The sequence below is a fragment of the Carcharhinus amblyrhynchos genome, chromosome 21 (assembly GCF_965287045.1).
Source record: "Carcharhinus amblyrhynchos chromosome 21, sCarAmb.v2.hapA, whole genome shotgun sequence".
Taxonomy (NCBI): Eukaryota; Metazoa; Chordata; class Chondrichthyes; order Carcharhiniformes; family Carcharhinidae; genus Carcharhinus; species Carcharhinus amblyrhynchos.
Window position 1 is genome coordinate 41,157,090 of NC_137344.1, and position 16,055 is coordinate 41,173,144.

The 16,055-nt window shown below is 40.0% G+C and overlaps 1 protein-coding gene across 4 annotated transcripts in view; it reads left to right on the forward strand.

The window, feature by feature from the left end:
* The window catches only part of LOC145356377 (dual specificity mitogen-activated protein kinase kinase 4-like), a 160,269-nt gene extending 144,949 nt beyond the window's left edge, over nucleotides 1-15,320 (forward strand). For all 4 annotated transcript variants that reach the window (XM_080209053.1, XM_080209054.1, XM_080209055.1 and 1 more), the window contains 4 exons: nucleotides 5,436-5,513; nucleotides 5,779-5,927; nucleotides 9,670-9,715; nucleotides 12,993-15,320. In XM_080209053.1, coding sequence (XP_080065179.1) covers nucleotides 5,436-5,513; nucleotides 5,779-5,927; nucleotides 9,670-9,715; nucleotides 12,993-13,106 — 387 coding nt within the window. In that variant the 3' untranslated portion in view covers nucleotides 13,107-15,320. The remainder of the gene's footprint in view (nucleotides 1-5,435; nucleotides 5,514-5,778; nucleotides 5,928-9,669; nucleotides 9,716-12,992) is intronic.
* The last annotated feature ends 735 nt before the right edge of the window (nucleotides 15,321-16,055 follow it).

The window sequence follows — 16,055 nt, forward strand, 5'->3', positions numbered from 1 at the left end:
GATTAGCTTTTCTAATTACTTGCTATACCTGAATACTAGTCTTTTATGATCCATGCACAGGGACATCCAGATCCTTCTGCTCGTCAGCTTTGCCATCTCTTAACACTATTATAACCTTATTTTTATTCTTTCTGTCAAAATGGATAATTTTGCAATTTGTTCCATTTTCCAGATTTTTGCCCACACTTTGAACCTATGTCTACTTGCATCTTCTTCAGAATTTACTTTTCTACCTGTCTTTGTGAAATCAGCAAATTTAGCAAACATGTTTCAGCTCCTTCATCCATTTGTGTAAATTGTAAAAAGTATGAGGCCCAGCATTGATCCCTCTGACGCACCACTTGTCACACCCTGCAAACCAGAAAAAGACCCATTTATGCCAACTCTTTCCTGTTTAGCTAGCCAATCTTCAATCCATGCTAGTATGTTCCCAACCAAAACCATGCTTTAAATTTTCGCAATAACATTTAATATGGCACCTAATCGGATGCCTTTTAAAAGTCAACAGTATATCCACTGGTTCCCCTTTATCCACAGCAAATGGGACCCCTCCAATAAATTGGTTAACACTATTTCTCCTTCACTAAACCGTGTTGACTCTGTTTGATTGCCTTGAATTTTTCCCAGTGCCCTCCTACAACTCCTTTAATAATGGCTTCTAGCATTTTGTCTATGTGAAATGTTAAATTAACTGGCCTGCAGTTTCCTGTTTTCTGTCTCCCTCTTTTTTTGAATAAACGAGTTACATTTGCTATCTTCCAATCTAATGGAACGTGCCACCGAATCTACGGAATGGAAATTGAGCAGGAATCGAGCATTTGATTGCCTTGAGCCTGTTTGGCCACTTGATTAGATCATGGCTGATGTGATTGTAATCCCAACTCAATTCTCTAGCCCTATGCCCTTTGACTCCCTTGTCAGTCAAGAATCTATCCAACTCCACCTTAAAAATATTCACTTACCCTACCTCCATTGGTTTATGGGGAAGATTCCATAGACTAATGACCCTATGAGGGAAACATTTTCTCCTCATCTCCATCTAAAATGGGAGACCCCTTATTTTTAAACAGTGTCCCCAAGTCTGTCCCACCAGGGGAAACATCATTTCTGAATCTACACTGGCAAATTCTTTCAGGATTGTTCGTTGCAATCTGATCACACTTCATTCTTCTAAACGCCAATAGATACAGCCCCAACCTTTCATTGTGAGACAGTCCTTTTGTCCGAGTAATTAGTTGAATGAACTTTCTTTGCACTGCTCCTAACAGTTTATATCCTTTCTCAAATGAGTGAAAAACTGTACACCCAGTGCTTCAGATGTGATCTCACCAATGCAACGTACAACTGTAGCAAAACTTCCCAACTTTTCTGTTCCATTTGTGATAGATGGCACATTCTATTTGCCATCCTAATCCTTTTATGTACCTTTATGCTAACTTCGTTTGTTTACCAGGGCACTCAGATCCTTCTCTACTGCAGAGTTCAGCAACTTCTTTCCAGTTAAGTAATATGTTGCTTTTCTGTTCTTCCTGCCAACATGGACAAGTAAGCATTTTTCCATATAATACTTCATCTGTCAAATGTTTGCCAACTCGGTTAACCTTCCCTATCACTTTGCAAACCCCTTCCCCTCTTCACAACTTAGTCTCCTACCTATCTTTGTGTTATCAGAAAATTGAGCAATCATGCATTTATTCAAGTCATTTTTACAGATTGTAAATAGTTGAGACCCCAGCAATGATCCCTGTGGCATTCTGCTAGTTAATGCTTGTGAACCCAAGAATCATCTGTTTATCCCTACTATTTCCTGTAAGCCAACTAATTGTCTGTTATAATATTTACCTCTATATTTCATGAACTCTTAGTTTGTAGTAACCTTTGACATGGTGCCTTGTCAGAATCTTTCTGGAAATCTAAGTACACCACACCTACAAGTTTCCTGTTATCCAAGTTACTTGTTACTTCCTTAAAGAGCTCTCAGTAATTATTCGTACGAGATTCGCCTTCACAAAGCCACATCAACTCTTCTTGATTGCATTCATAGTTTCTAAGTGCTCTGTTACAACCTCCTTGATAATAGATTCCGAGATTTCCCTGTGGTAGCTATTAGGCTGACTGGCCCATTGTTTCCTGCTTTCTGGCTCTCTCCTTACTTCAGCAGTAGAGGAGTTACATTTGCTAGTTTCCAATCTGATGGGAATTTTGGAAAATTGAAACCAATGCAGCTTCCAGTAGTGCTGGAGGAATGTTTGCTGAAGCTTAACAAACTAAAACCACACTACTGATACAAACCAAACATAAGATTTCCAAATCTTAAGATTCCCATTTCTTATCCAGTTTGAATATTGGTTTACAAGGAGCACAGTAGGATGCATCTCACCCACGGTGACTGGTTTATCCCTCAACATCACTTCAGGATGGAATCTTGAGGCAGTGGGTGTTTTGTCTGCCAGCTGGGCCTACCCCTCATTGCCCCTTTTCAGGAAGGTCTGCTGTAACTTGTTCAATTCGTACTTTATACTCCCCTGGAATCAAGGATCCCATGGCAGAAGCTCTGCCAGTTGAGAGCTGCCAGCCAATTGGAGGCTGATAGCTCGGTGAAGCAGCAGTGCCACTGGGTTGCATGACTATCAGTGGATCTGCTGTTCTGATGCCAGGCCCCTCAAGTCACGCACTGAGGGACTTTGAGACAAAGACCCTCCCCAGGAGTTTAAGCAACCATGCAATGGCCTGCTTGTCTTGTGCTCTGCATGGTGAGCATCAACCCTGCCTGGCTGTTAGCAGCTGCAGCAAGATGAAGCCCTTAAGTGGATATTGATTGTCTCCTGCCATCAAATTCACCACGGGGAGGGCACCAGATTCCACCTGTCATTACAGTGCTTTGGAGTACTGTAAATGCGGTTGTAATTGGCTCAGACGGCATTATTTAACCGGTCATGTTAAATGTGTTGAAAGCACTCTACTAAAAACTTCTTATATTTCCACACTTCCCCAAAACGCGAAGCAGATTTTTAAAACCAGCATTCAACCAGTAAAACACAAGTTTGCAAATTGTCGCTAACCTGGATTGCTGTGAAGTTTTCTACGTCCACTTTAAAATAGTGGGTGGTCTTTGTAAATATTATTTCACAGTAATTTGAGTAAATTTTCCATTTATTATTGATCTTTATGTTATGTAATTCCACAAGAATTAGGAATTCTCCCAGTTTGGGAAGCTTTGTAGAACATAACCTGAATGTTGACAGACACACCTTTGTGTGAAATGGATGAAATAAATCCAAGTACGTTTGTTGAACTGGAGGGCAGGAAATGTCCAAAAATATCAGTATTGAACACTCTTCCTATAAATCCACTATTACAAAATGAACACAATAGGTAAAAATATTTTTGAATGTTGGCTTACCAAGCATTATTTCCATTCATGAGCATATGAAATGGCATATTTAGATTGTCAATTGTTCTTCAGAGTGGAAGATGAGCAAGTGGTCATGGCTCAGAGCTTGTGACTGCTGCAGCAATTCAGTATTTGATATTTATTGAAATCTTCCCTTGAAGATGAAGGCATCATTAGCTTTTTAGTACAATATTAATGCAATCTTTGGAAATACTGAATATTACAAACTAAATTGACAAAATCGTTTTTAAGCAATTGCTAGAAATATGCTGAAAATCTGAGAAACAAGATTAATATCTCTGTTGTAGATTATGTACTTATTTTAGTTAGCATTATGCTGCAGTGTGTTTCAAATAGCATAATAGGACAACTTAAATTAAACACCCTAAAATTTGGGGTACGGTTTTGAAGGTGTGGATCTGATTAATTCTATTCCAGAGTTACCGTGGGTTAGCTTACTGGACTGCCACTTCCAGATCCTAGGTATAAATGTGCCTCAGACTAATGGCAAGCCACATCTGCTGCCTGAAAGAATCGCACAAGAAATGAGTTGGCACCGGTACAGAGTACACAAAAATAGATACCATTTGGAAGCATTTATAGATGTCACAAGGATGACTTGTGTGAGGATTGCAATAATTAAATCTTAGGCTGTAGGGTGTGCTTCACTGATTTGAGGTTGGAATAGGGATTTTTTTATTATGTAGCTGAGGTTCCCTGTGACTGATTCGTCTCATGTCAAATATGGGACATGTTCCAATTATAAGAAATAGGAGTAGACCATTGAGCCCCTTGAGCCTGTTCTGCGCCCCCGCCCCAATTTAGTCTTTGTACCAGTCTGGCATGTGGGACCTTGTCAAACACCTTAATAAAGTCCATATAAACTACATCCACAGCCCTTCCCTCATCAATTATCTTTTATCAGCCCTTCAAAAAACTCAAGTTGGTGAAACGTGACCTTCCCCATACAAAATCATGCTGCCTGTCACTAACTGGTCCTTTTTCTTCCAAAAGCGCATGTATCCTGTTCCCCAGTATCTTTTCCGAAAGCTTTCCCCACCACTGATATCAGGCTTACTGGCCTGTAATTTCCTGGATTATCCCTGCTGCCTTTCTTAAACAAGGGATCAACATGGGCTATTCTCCAGTCCCCTGGAACCTCCTTGCCTCAAACATGGGATGGATCTTATCCAGCCCAGGGACCTGTCTATCTTATTGCAATTTAGGACACTCAACACTTCCTCTTGTGATATATTGACATTCTCTAGAGCATCCACACACCTGTCCCTGATCTCAACATCTGTCGTCTCCTCCTCCTGGTGAATACTGATACTGATAGTATTCGTTAAGGATCTCATCCACTTCCTATGGTTCCATTCCCTCCACTGCTCTTTCTCTTGCAACCCTCTTGCTCCTAGTATATGCACAAAAAGCCTTGGGATTCTCCTTGACCCTGTTTGCTGAAGGCATTTTATGGCCCCTTTTGGCCATCCTAATTCCATGTTTAAGTTCCTTCTTACTTTTACTATACTGTATTGGTCTGAGGTTTTGATGTTATAGAATTGTAGTAGGCTTCACAATTCTAGTATTTAAAATAGTTTAGGCAACACCTGCAATTCAGTAATGTTGGATCTTCAATGAACCCTACATGCAAACATCTCCGAGCTACGATCTGAGCATAAATATTTACCTAAACTGGTTATTGTATGGTAACATTTCAGTATAGTCCATTTCGTTTACTATGCTAACAAGAGTTGTGTCCCAGTTTGTCAGCAGAATTCCTGATCTTGGTCAGGCCATTGGGGGAATGGCTGATTGGAACAATCACCTGGGCGGTGAGGCAGTAGTGCCAAACACTCTACCACCCAAGCTGCTCATAGAAAAGTCTGCTAATTTTGTTCTAGACATAATTTCTGTCTGGTGTAAAAGTGATTTATTGTTTAAATTAATTACATCGGTAAGCAACAGTTAGCTTCATTAATGAAGTATGTTTTCCCTTCTGCATTTTTCTCCTTTTCTGTTCCTTCTCCCAACAAAAAAGCCTGAAAGAATAGATCCAAGTGCTTCAAGACAAGGCTATGATGTGCGATCAGATGTTTGGAGTTTGGGAATCACACTAGTAAGTGAAGTGTCTACTCAATGTTTAAACAACTTTAAATTGAACAAATGCACTTCTGCGAAGAAAAATGAATGTAATATAGAGAATCTAAATTTTCACCTTGAAAAGGTAACTGCCTTGAAAGGCTTCATTATGTTTAAAGGTGTTATATTAATATACATCTTTGAATATGATGGAATAGTGGTATATTGAGAATATTGGCATTAATGATTTTTAAAAGCTTGTATTTAATAACCTGCATTTCCATTTTTCTATTGTTTCCTAGTATGAACTAGCCACTGGACGATTCCCATATCCAAAATGGAACAGTGTATTCGATCAACTAACCCAGGTGGTAAAAGGCGATCCCCCACAGCTTTGCAACTCTGAAGAGAGAGCATTTTCTCCCAGCTTCATTAACTTTGTTAACTTGTGGTAAGAATGATACGAAGTAATTGTGTATAAAACAAAGCTTCATTCTAGAGTAGGTGATGGCCTAGTGGTATTATCGCTAGACTATTCATCCAGAAACTCAGCTAATGTTCTGGGGATCTGGGTTCAAATCTGGGCAGGTGTTGGAATTTGAATTCAAAAAATATCTGGAATTGAGAATCTACTGATCATGAAACCATTACTGATTGTCGGGAAAACCCATCTGGTTCGCTCATGCCCTTTAGGGAAGGAAATCTGCTGTCCTTACCTGGCCTGACCTACACGTGACTCCAGAGTCACAGCAATGTGGTTAATTCTCAACTGCCCTCAGGCAACTAGGGATGGGCAATAAATGCAGGCCAGCCAGAGACACCCATGTCTCCATGAATATATTAAGAGAAAAAACGGTTTGTGCCCTTTCACTTCGAGAAGCATTTTCCTTCCTGTTGGGTTTTGCTGTCACACCTATTTTTGTCGCAGTTACTCTTAAATATCTACTGAATTGCCTCTAATGTTGTACTCCAAAGTTGATGGCTCATGATATTGTGTAGTTGTATCTTCAAGTGTCACCCACCCAAGAGCTCCAGAATTCTGGCCACCAATGCTGATGCAGTGCTGTCACCAGGTTTCCCCACCCATATTTCTGCTATAATGTTCACATCTTGTCGTTGAGATTCCGAAAGTATCAAAAATTGTTAACTTTGAAACTAAGAAAGCAACTTTTCCATTCCAGAGGACTTGGTTGTGAGGACATGGAATGTTTTGAGTTTTCCCAGTGTTATCAGTGTATTTCAAGTATATTTCCTTCAACCTGTACTGGCCATTGTTAAACCTCCTGCTTGCACTGACATAATAAATAGTCTAATAACGTGAAGTTTCTCAGATGTCAGAACTATCACAGCCCTGCGCAAGTAAAAATTAAAAGCTGCCCTCCTTTTACCTTCCAAGTCCCTGTTGTTTGCTGGAGCCACGGTTCTTCTGTTCTTATTTTCACATTATCCAGTATACTGTATTCCAACTCTGAGCAGTTCTTTTAAAGAGAACTGCTGTTTCACTGTACATAGAAAAAGTTTGCTGTTTTATTTCTACATAATGAGAAGCAAGAAGATTGCCCTGTTAGCATCTGACATGATTTTGTATTGAATGTAACACAATTATGTTACTGGAATTGAAGCCTACAGCACTGGTAGTCTTGATTGTATGTGAATGAGAGCTCACAGTGATGCTCTGAATTAAATCTTCCATTTGTACTAACCTCTGGATATTGCAGTATTTTAAATTTTGATGAACCTTCAGGCTAATAAAATCTACTAGATTACTACATAAATCCCAAGGCAGAACGTGGAGTTCAACAGATTTTTGATCTTGAAGACAGTCGCGCATTGTGGCTGTGAGGGACGGGATGTAAATAAGGCCACAATTGGATCATCTATGATCTTATTGAATGGCTAACTTGCTCAAGACCAATAGGTTGACTAACGGTGGCAGTGGTTAGCACTACTGCCTCACAGCACCAGGGATCCAGGTTCAATTCCCAGCTTGGGTCATTGTCTGTTTTGGAGTCTGCACTTTTTTTTTTAATATCTACGTGGGTTTCCTCCAGATGCTCTGGCTTCCTCCAACAGTCCAAAAGATGTACTGGTTAGGTGCATTGGCCTTGCTAAATTCTCCCCCAGTGTACCAGAACATATGCTGGCATGTGGCGATTAGGGGCTTTTCACAGTAACTTCATTGCAGTGTTAATGTTAGCCTACTTATGACCCCCAAAACTAAACTGAAACACATTTTGTGTTCTCAAAGTGAAATTGTTTAGATCAGAAGAGCTTCTATCGTGGAGGATTTCTGATCTGGGCAGTCGAGTTGGGTTACAACCTAACTGTTAATTTTGCCATTAAAATGCATCAAATCTTTTTAAATGAAGATCTGAGCGCCTTTCTCATTGCAGGCAATTTTGAGTTAAGGGCTGCCTTGATTTTTCTGTTCCAGTTTCAGTATTTGCTGCACATAATCCAGCTTTGCTGCTGAATAAGCTCAGAAGAATCAACATGTTTCTGCCACCTGGTGGTCATGTAAAATTTAAGTCGAGGCCTGGGATTCATTTAACAGTAATGAAAATGTGTACATGCATGTTTCAAACTGCCCATAAGATATTATGTTCCTGCATTAGAATCATAGAATCCTACAGGTCAAAAAGAGGCCATTTGGCCTGTTGATCACAATTCCCCTCTCCCCCTCCCCCTTTGACCCTATTCCCAGAACCATGTGCATTTACCCTAGTACCCCTGACACTCGGGCCATTTAGCATGGCCAATGTACCTAAGTCGTAGGTCTTTGGACTGTGGAGTAAACTAGAGCACCTGAAGGAAACCCACACAGACATGGGGAGAATGTGCAAATTCCACACAGTCACCCAACCCGGGTCCCTGGTGCTGTGAGGCAGCTGTCCTAACCACTGTGCCACCGTGAGCAAGTTATTTGCGAGTAACATTCAAAACGGCCAATTAATTGATTGACTTCATGCAACGACTCCGAGTACAGATTGTTAATGAAAATGCTTCAAGAACTGATTTGCTAACTTTCCAGTCATTGTATAAGATGTATCTGTTACAATTGCTATAACCTCTGCTTTGACCTAGTGAAATTACATCTGTAAGATTTGAGAAGAGAATTGGCAATATATCTAGCGTTGAACGTTGTTTTTCTAAACCTACAGATGATTCACTGTCTGGTAGATTATTCATGCTTCAAACCACCACTGATTAACAGTACTCAAAGTAGAATGCATCCATTTGGAATGCTTTTTGTTTCTATACCCTTAATTATATTTATGCGGTTGTTACATAACTAGGGGCTTAAATCAGACACAGATTTGTAGGAAGAAGCCAACTTACAACCAACAAAGGTGAAAGATCCCCTGAAAAGCGGTCAGTTTAGTCTGCTGTCTTGTTTCCCTGACTGACTGAGGAGCTGTGTCCAATTTGGGTTTGGGGCACATCCAGCATCCTTGGTGAAGGAAGATATATAATCTGGTGAAGAGCTCAAGGGAGGAATGCTGTGTTCAGCTGCCCTGAGCAGGCACATCACTTGGTGCAGGAATCCCAGGTTCTTGATCCCTGACCTGTACTGAGTTGGTTTGTCGAAGCTGGGGCAGTAGTTGATTGTTATATTTGAGGTTATCTCTCCAGGAGGGGGCAAATCATCCAACCCTGTTGGTAGGGCTGGCAACTTTTGGTGTCCATCCCAGTTGCCCTTGAAAAGTTGTTGGTGGAGCTGCTTCTTGAACTCTATTCATGTGATGGAGTTCCCAGAATTCTGTTAGGAAGGAAGTGCCAAGATTCTGATAGAAACGTGACAAAATCAAATGGCTGGTAATGTCTAGTTTTGGTGTTCCTGTAGATTTTGCTCTTCTGGGTGGCCATGCTCCATGTGTTTTGGAGATGCTGCCAAAGAAACTATCCTTAATAAATCTGTCAACAAATGTCCAAGATAAATCTTGAAGAAGGATCATCTGGCAAGCTACTGCAGGCCAGTTGGCATTTATGAAAGCATACTTCAGATTTAACATTGACGCCTTCACTAGGGAAGCGGAAATGTTGGTGATAAAAGAGGAGGAGAGAAGTGAACTACGTTAACTGTCAATAACGTCTTCTGTGTAATCAAGCTTCCATTTGAAGCATTGTTTAATTACACTGGATATACTGTGCTGCCTACCTCTGTGTACCTAACAGTTTGCATCTCTTTTTAGCCTTACAAAGGACGAGTCCAAAAGGCCAAAGTATAAAGAGCTTCTGGTGAGTATAATTTGCAATTCTTGTTCAAGCTCTAAATTTTCATCCTGCTTTTATCTGTAGCCAATAAGATTATATAAAATAAAAGATTACTAACTTGTGTTTTTAGTACACACTTTAAATTATTTACAAAACAGTGTGATCTTCCATAATGGCAGCAAAATACAAAATCTCAGTCACGTTTGTGTGGAATAATTGATCATTCTTTTGTTGACAGACCATCCACTTTGCCAAATTTCAGTTGGTCAGCAGGAGAAAAATTCAGTTTTGTTTGCGATCGTGCAGCTTTTACGATTGCTTATACCGAAGCCATCTCCAATTGCCCATAAATAACCTTGTACAATTCAGCCCTGTTCTCAACACCATCAATTAACATGAACAAAAAGTCAATATTCATAAGTCTCCTATAAATTAAAGCTTGCAACTCTACATATGACGTAATTAGGATAGTGTGCCTCAGGAGTAACAGTCGAGCCTTTTTTGATTTTCTGTATCAGACCACGTGCTGTTGTTCTGTTTTAGAATTCAGCACACAATGTTGCAAAGCCAAATCAACCTAATTTATTTACATGGGAGATGATTATAAAAACTCAGCAATGAACTAACATTGCATTTGACTTGCACTCCAATAACTTGGGATTGAATTTAGAATCTTTAATGTTTTAAAACCTCCTGACACACTTCACAGGTATGTGATTAAATCATGTTTCGCACTGAGAAATATTAGGATAGATGAACCAAGGATTGGTCAAAGAAGTGAGCAAAATATTTAAACTGTTTGAAAAGTGAGGAATCCAAAATCTTTGAACAGTGTTGATAAAGGCTTCAAAATACTCCCCAGAATCAGGCAACCAGAGCAATAAACTTGCAATGAAAGGAAACCCCATACTTAGACAATGGTTCAAGTTTTCTGCGAGTCACTAGCCAGGTGATCAGATTATCAATTACTTTTACCACTAAGATAAATAAAGTGCCAACAGCCCCCTCATGGTTCTCTACTGAGCTGCTCCTTTTGATATTTGGTCACAACAGAAAATTCCTCTATTTATATAATGTGTCCGGAATGGGTCTGCAAATTTACATGTGCAATAACATTCTCGCTGTATTATTCAATTCCTTACCATCTGCATGTTTAAAGTTTTCCTACTGTAAATTTCACTTGGAGTTATAGATATACAGCATGGAAACAGCCCCCTTCAGCCCAACTTGTCCATGGCGACCAGGTTTCCTAAACTGAATGAGTCCCGTTTGGCCCATATGCCTCTAAACCTTTCCAATCCAACTACTTGTCCAAGTGTTTTTTTAAATGTTGTACCTGCCTCTGCCACCACCTCTGGCAGCTCATGCCATGCACGCACCACCCTCTGTGTGGAAGAAGACGACCCCCCCCCCCCCCCCCCCCCCCCCCCCCGCCCCATCTTAAACCTATGCACTCTAGTTTTGGACTTCTCTACGCCAGAGAAAAGACCTTGGCTATTCACCTTGTCTATGCCTCTAATAAAGATACAAGTTTATAAACGTGTATTAGGTCACCCCTCATCCTCCTGTGCTCCAGGGGAAAAAAGCCTTTCCTTGTAATTCAAACCTCCCAGCCCCAGTGACACCCTTGTAAATCTTTTTTGCACCCTTTCCAGTTTAATAACATCCTTCCTATAGGAGGATGACCAGAATTGTACGCAGTTTTCCAAATGTGGCCTTACCAATGTCTTATACATAACATCTGTACTGAGTGCTGTGACTGATGAAGGCAAATGTGCCAAACACCACCACCCTATCTATCTGTGACACCACTTTCAAGTAACTATGCACCTGTATCCCTAGGTGTCTCTGTTCGAAAACACCCCAAGATCCTACCATTAACTGTCCAAGCCCTGTCCTGATTTGTTTTGATGTGGGTATGCCGGCATTGGACTGGCGTAAACACAGTAAAAAGTCTGACAACACCAGGTTTTAGTCCAACCTATTTATTTGATAATATACTCACTAGCTTTCGGGGTTACCCCCTTCGTCAGGTGAATGGAGAGTTCTGGCCTCAGACAGAGCATATAAAGCACAGACAGTTTAGAGATTACTGATTAAAATGCGAATCCTTACACCTAACCTGCTGTTCAAGACCTGAAGTGGCTGATAATGTGAGTGGAAGGAGCACTGATCACAGTTTAAAGAGATGTGTATTGTCTCCAGACAGTACAGTACAGTGAGGTTTTGCAAACCCAGGCAAGTCATGGGGGTTACAGATAGTGCGACATGAACCCAAGATCCCTGTTGAGACCGTCCTCATGCGTGCGGAACTTGGCTATCAGTCTCTGCTCAGCGACTCTGCGCTGTCGTGTGTCGTGACAGCGCAGAGTCGCTGAGCAGAGACTGATAGCCAAGTTCCGCACGCATGAGGACGGTCTCAACAGGGATCTTGGGTTCATGTCGCACTATCTGTAACCCCCATGACTTGCCTGGGTTTGCAAAACCTCACTTACTGTACTGTCTGGAGACAATACACATCTCTTTAAACTGTGATCAGTGCTCCTTCCACTCACATTATCAGCCACTTCAGGTCTTGAACAGCAGGTTAGGTGTAAGGATTCGCATTTTAATCAGTAATCTCTAAACTGTCTGTGCTTTATATGCTCTGTCTGAGGCCAGAACTCTCCATTCACCTGACGAAGGGGGTAACCCCGAAAGCTAGAGTATATTATCAAATAAATAGGTTGGACTAAAACCTGGTGTTGTCAGACTTTTTACTGATTTGTTTTACCAAATGCAACACCTCACATCCATCATGTTGTAGTCTTAGATAACTCACTATCCCCTGCACCATCAATTTTGGTGTTAGCACAAACTTACTAACCATGCCTTCTGTATTCTCATCCAAATCCATTATATAAATGACAAACACTAGTGGACCCAGCAGGTAACGAAGGAACAGCATTCCGAAAGCTAGTGGCGTTGACTACCAAATAAGCCTGTTGGACTTTAACCTGGTGTTGTGAGACTACTTAATAAATTTATAATTGCAATTGCTGCTGGAAGTTTCAAGCTTATGGAATGCATTGTGATAGTTTAGTGTTAAATGCTGAATAGGTGAATTTTTGTAAACAGCTTTATGGTTAACAGTAGAAATGTTTGTATAAATCAAAACCAACACGGTGCAAGTGAAGGAATTTGCTGAGATCATATCACGCATGTGATGAGCGTTTTCATTGCAGCAAGAAATGTGAATTCTATATCCAAAACGTTATAACTTTAAACTTTAAAAAACATGCTGCTGTTTTCATTTATTCAGAAACACCCTTTCATTTCGATGTACGAGGAGCGGAGGGTGGATGTTGCAAATTATGTTTGCAAAATCTTGGATCAAATGCCCCCAACCCCTGTTTCCCCAATGTACGTCGATTGATTCTGCTGCTGAAGAGATGGCTTTAAAATGGCTGAAAGAAATCAAGGTGTAAAGATTTGTTTTATGACACATTGCAGTGTTTCTATTTTTAACTTGCTCAAACAGACCGTGCAATAAAAATTGGTGTTTCATTTTCTTTGTGTCTGCCCACGATTGTCCATTCGAAAAGCATCCTTATCATTGTACCTAAGTCATCACAAGAGTTAATCTGGATCAAAGATAGTTATTGCCTGTTCGGGTTAAGACACATGGAGGCTGCCAGTATGTTCATTTAAATCTGGACCTTGGTGGGATATTATGCAGCCATTGCTGGGAAGAGTTTGAAACGGGCGACATCTCAGTGCAGTACTGGAAAGACCAAGTCTTGGACTAGCTTTTCTCCCTGTTCTATAGAATATTTTTGGCAGCACCTACAAGGACGCCTAAATAATCTGCTTTGTCTTCAATGAAAGGAAACTTGTACACGAACAGAAAACTTTGATCAGTACTCCGATGCAATCTCAAACGCATTGAGGAATTTTGCTTCACAAAGTGCAATAGATTTGCTGATTTTAATTCTGTTGCTTTATAGTTAGTGTCTATTATGGAGGAAAGAATTCATCTGTATTTTACTGTTAATAAAACTGAAATGATTTTTAAATAAGGGCATAACTGAACACTATGTCTTTCACCAAAAAAAGTGTGTGGACTGAGGTTTGCAATGAAAACAAAATGATGCAGGAAAGATTTGCTGTAAAAAGCTATTCCCCTGATGCAGAACTTTTACATGACGTAAATGTCATTCACTGTATAATATCTTTGTAACTATTGGGAAAAATAGCCCAGGCACCTGAGAAAAGTGTTTTAATATTGTCTATTGAAATCTTAAAAAAAGAATAGTGAACTATGGTGTAACTTTGAGCAGTATGCTCAAAGAGTAAGGCATGCTGGAAAAAAATAAGCTTGTGTTGAAGCAACGAATGTTTTCCTGTTTGTTAATCAGTCTGTAAATGTACACATTGATGTCTTAGGATCTTAGACAAAAGCAGGCTCTATATGGATTATGCAGTAAGCACCTGGCAGTGATGTTCTTAAATGTTGCCCACCGACAGCTCATATTGTGGTTCAATGTGCTATTTTTTACCAGAAATTATTTATGCAAAAATAAATGTATACCTGTGACTGCTGTAAACCTCAAAGTCCTCCAGGTTTATCAGCGATGCGACAACAGCAATTGGCTACTTGTTTGGTTTAGTTATTGGTTGTACTTGTCTACTAAGGAAAAATTGCTTAATGGTAAGAGGAACAAGTCACCGTGTTTAGACGTTGGGTGCAGAGTCTTCCGATTAATGCAACACCATTGTGGTTGCAGAGCTCCAGAGGTGCTAAATATCTGGGAGAATTCTGTTACTTGAGATAACTACAGGAAAGTTTTAATTTTAGCTATACATGAACCAAGACTTGTGCTACTCAAAACAAAAAATTCTTTGAGATTCTATTTTTCATACCAATGCCTATTGAGAGTGTGCTTGTTTTCTGGGGGTGGGGGTGTGTGATACATTTTGTAATGGACAGGTATATCCAGTAAATATCTCCACTGTCGATCAATGTCACAAGTTATAAAATTATGCAGATTCTTTGTTCCACTCTTTTGCTTTCATGACTAAAGACACAAGCCCACCTCCTCCCCCTGCCCCCTCCCCCAGCCTTGCTTGGCAATTCATTAATGTGTTCAATTCTACTGGTGGAGAAGTTACCTTGAAAAGAATGTCAAGGGAACTTTTCTTCTTACTTGTTGAGTGGAATGCCTGTAAAAAAAAAAAAATTGGCAATTTATTCCTATATTAATCTTAGATTATAATCTATTAAGGGTGAGGAATATATTACAGTGTATCTTTAAAAAGGTGTATAATGGTCACAAACTGTGAAAATAGAATAAGAACTGTACATTGTGAACTTTGGTTAATTTTTTCTTTCCTGTACCATAGAAAAATGTATAAAAGATATCAAAGCTGATGTGCAGGGATATTGCCTTACTTGTCTGTGAAAATGGAGCTCGCTGAGTAACATCACCTTAGCATTATTTTACAGAGCTCATGGATATTTCTTATCCTGTGTACTGGTTTGACTTCTTCCTATATTTAAAACATCATAAATGGAATCTTAAGTGTTCATGTAATAGTTCTATACTCTTGCCTGCAGGTCAGTTGTAATAAAACTAGAACGTGACTGTGACCTTGTTTTTGTTTTGTAAGATCTGAAACACACAAATGCAAAAATAAACTCCAAATTGAAATACTGGGAAAAAAAAATGCACAACTTGATATGTTCTCCTAAAAGACCAGATTGATGTGTTTTGTCTGGAATCATTCAGTCATAAGCAACTTGACGCTTGTGCATCTGAAGAACTTGTATATGGCTTGAATTTTTAAAATGGATTCCTGCGGACGGTAAAGCAGTTCAATTTGTTGAATGTGTGACTCTTCACTAAAGATCAGACCCCATTGGAATCCTGGGCTTGTTGCTCCATACTGTTTGTTTATTTTGACAGGATCTTACTTGGCAATTTGATTAAATAGTGCCAGCATATCTCATGAGAGTTGCCCTTTCGGATGGCTGCTGTTTAACTTTTGGCAGATTGATTTCTTGCTTGCACCTTACTATTGTGGGCAGGAAGTCATCTGTCTGGTTTTGTGCAATAGTCTAAAATGTCTTTCTTGTGTACTTCTATGCACAAGCACCGAAGTTAACAAAATCCTCCATTTCATTTCCCTTCCCATCAGCTGTCTCCTGAACGCTCCTCCCAGGGTAAGTAGCTTACATTAGGGAGACCAAATGGTGGGTATTGGTTCATCTCTTCACTGAGAAGCTTCTAACAGTCAACAAGGGAGATCCTGAGCTTCTGAGACTTTCACTGTTTTAATTCTCTGCATCACTCTCTCTCTCTGACTTCTTGTTATCCATTCCCTG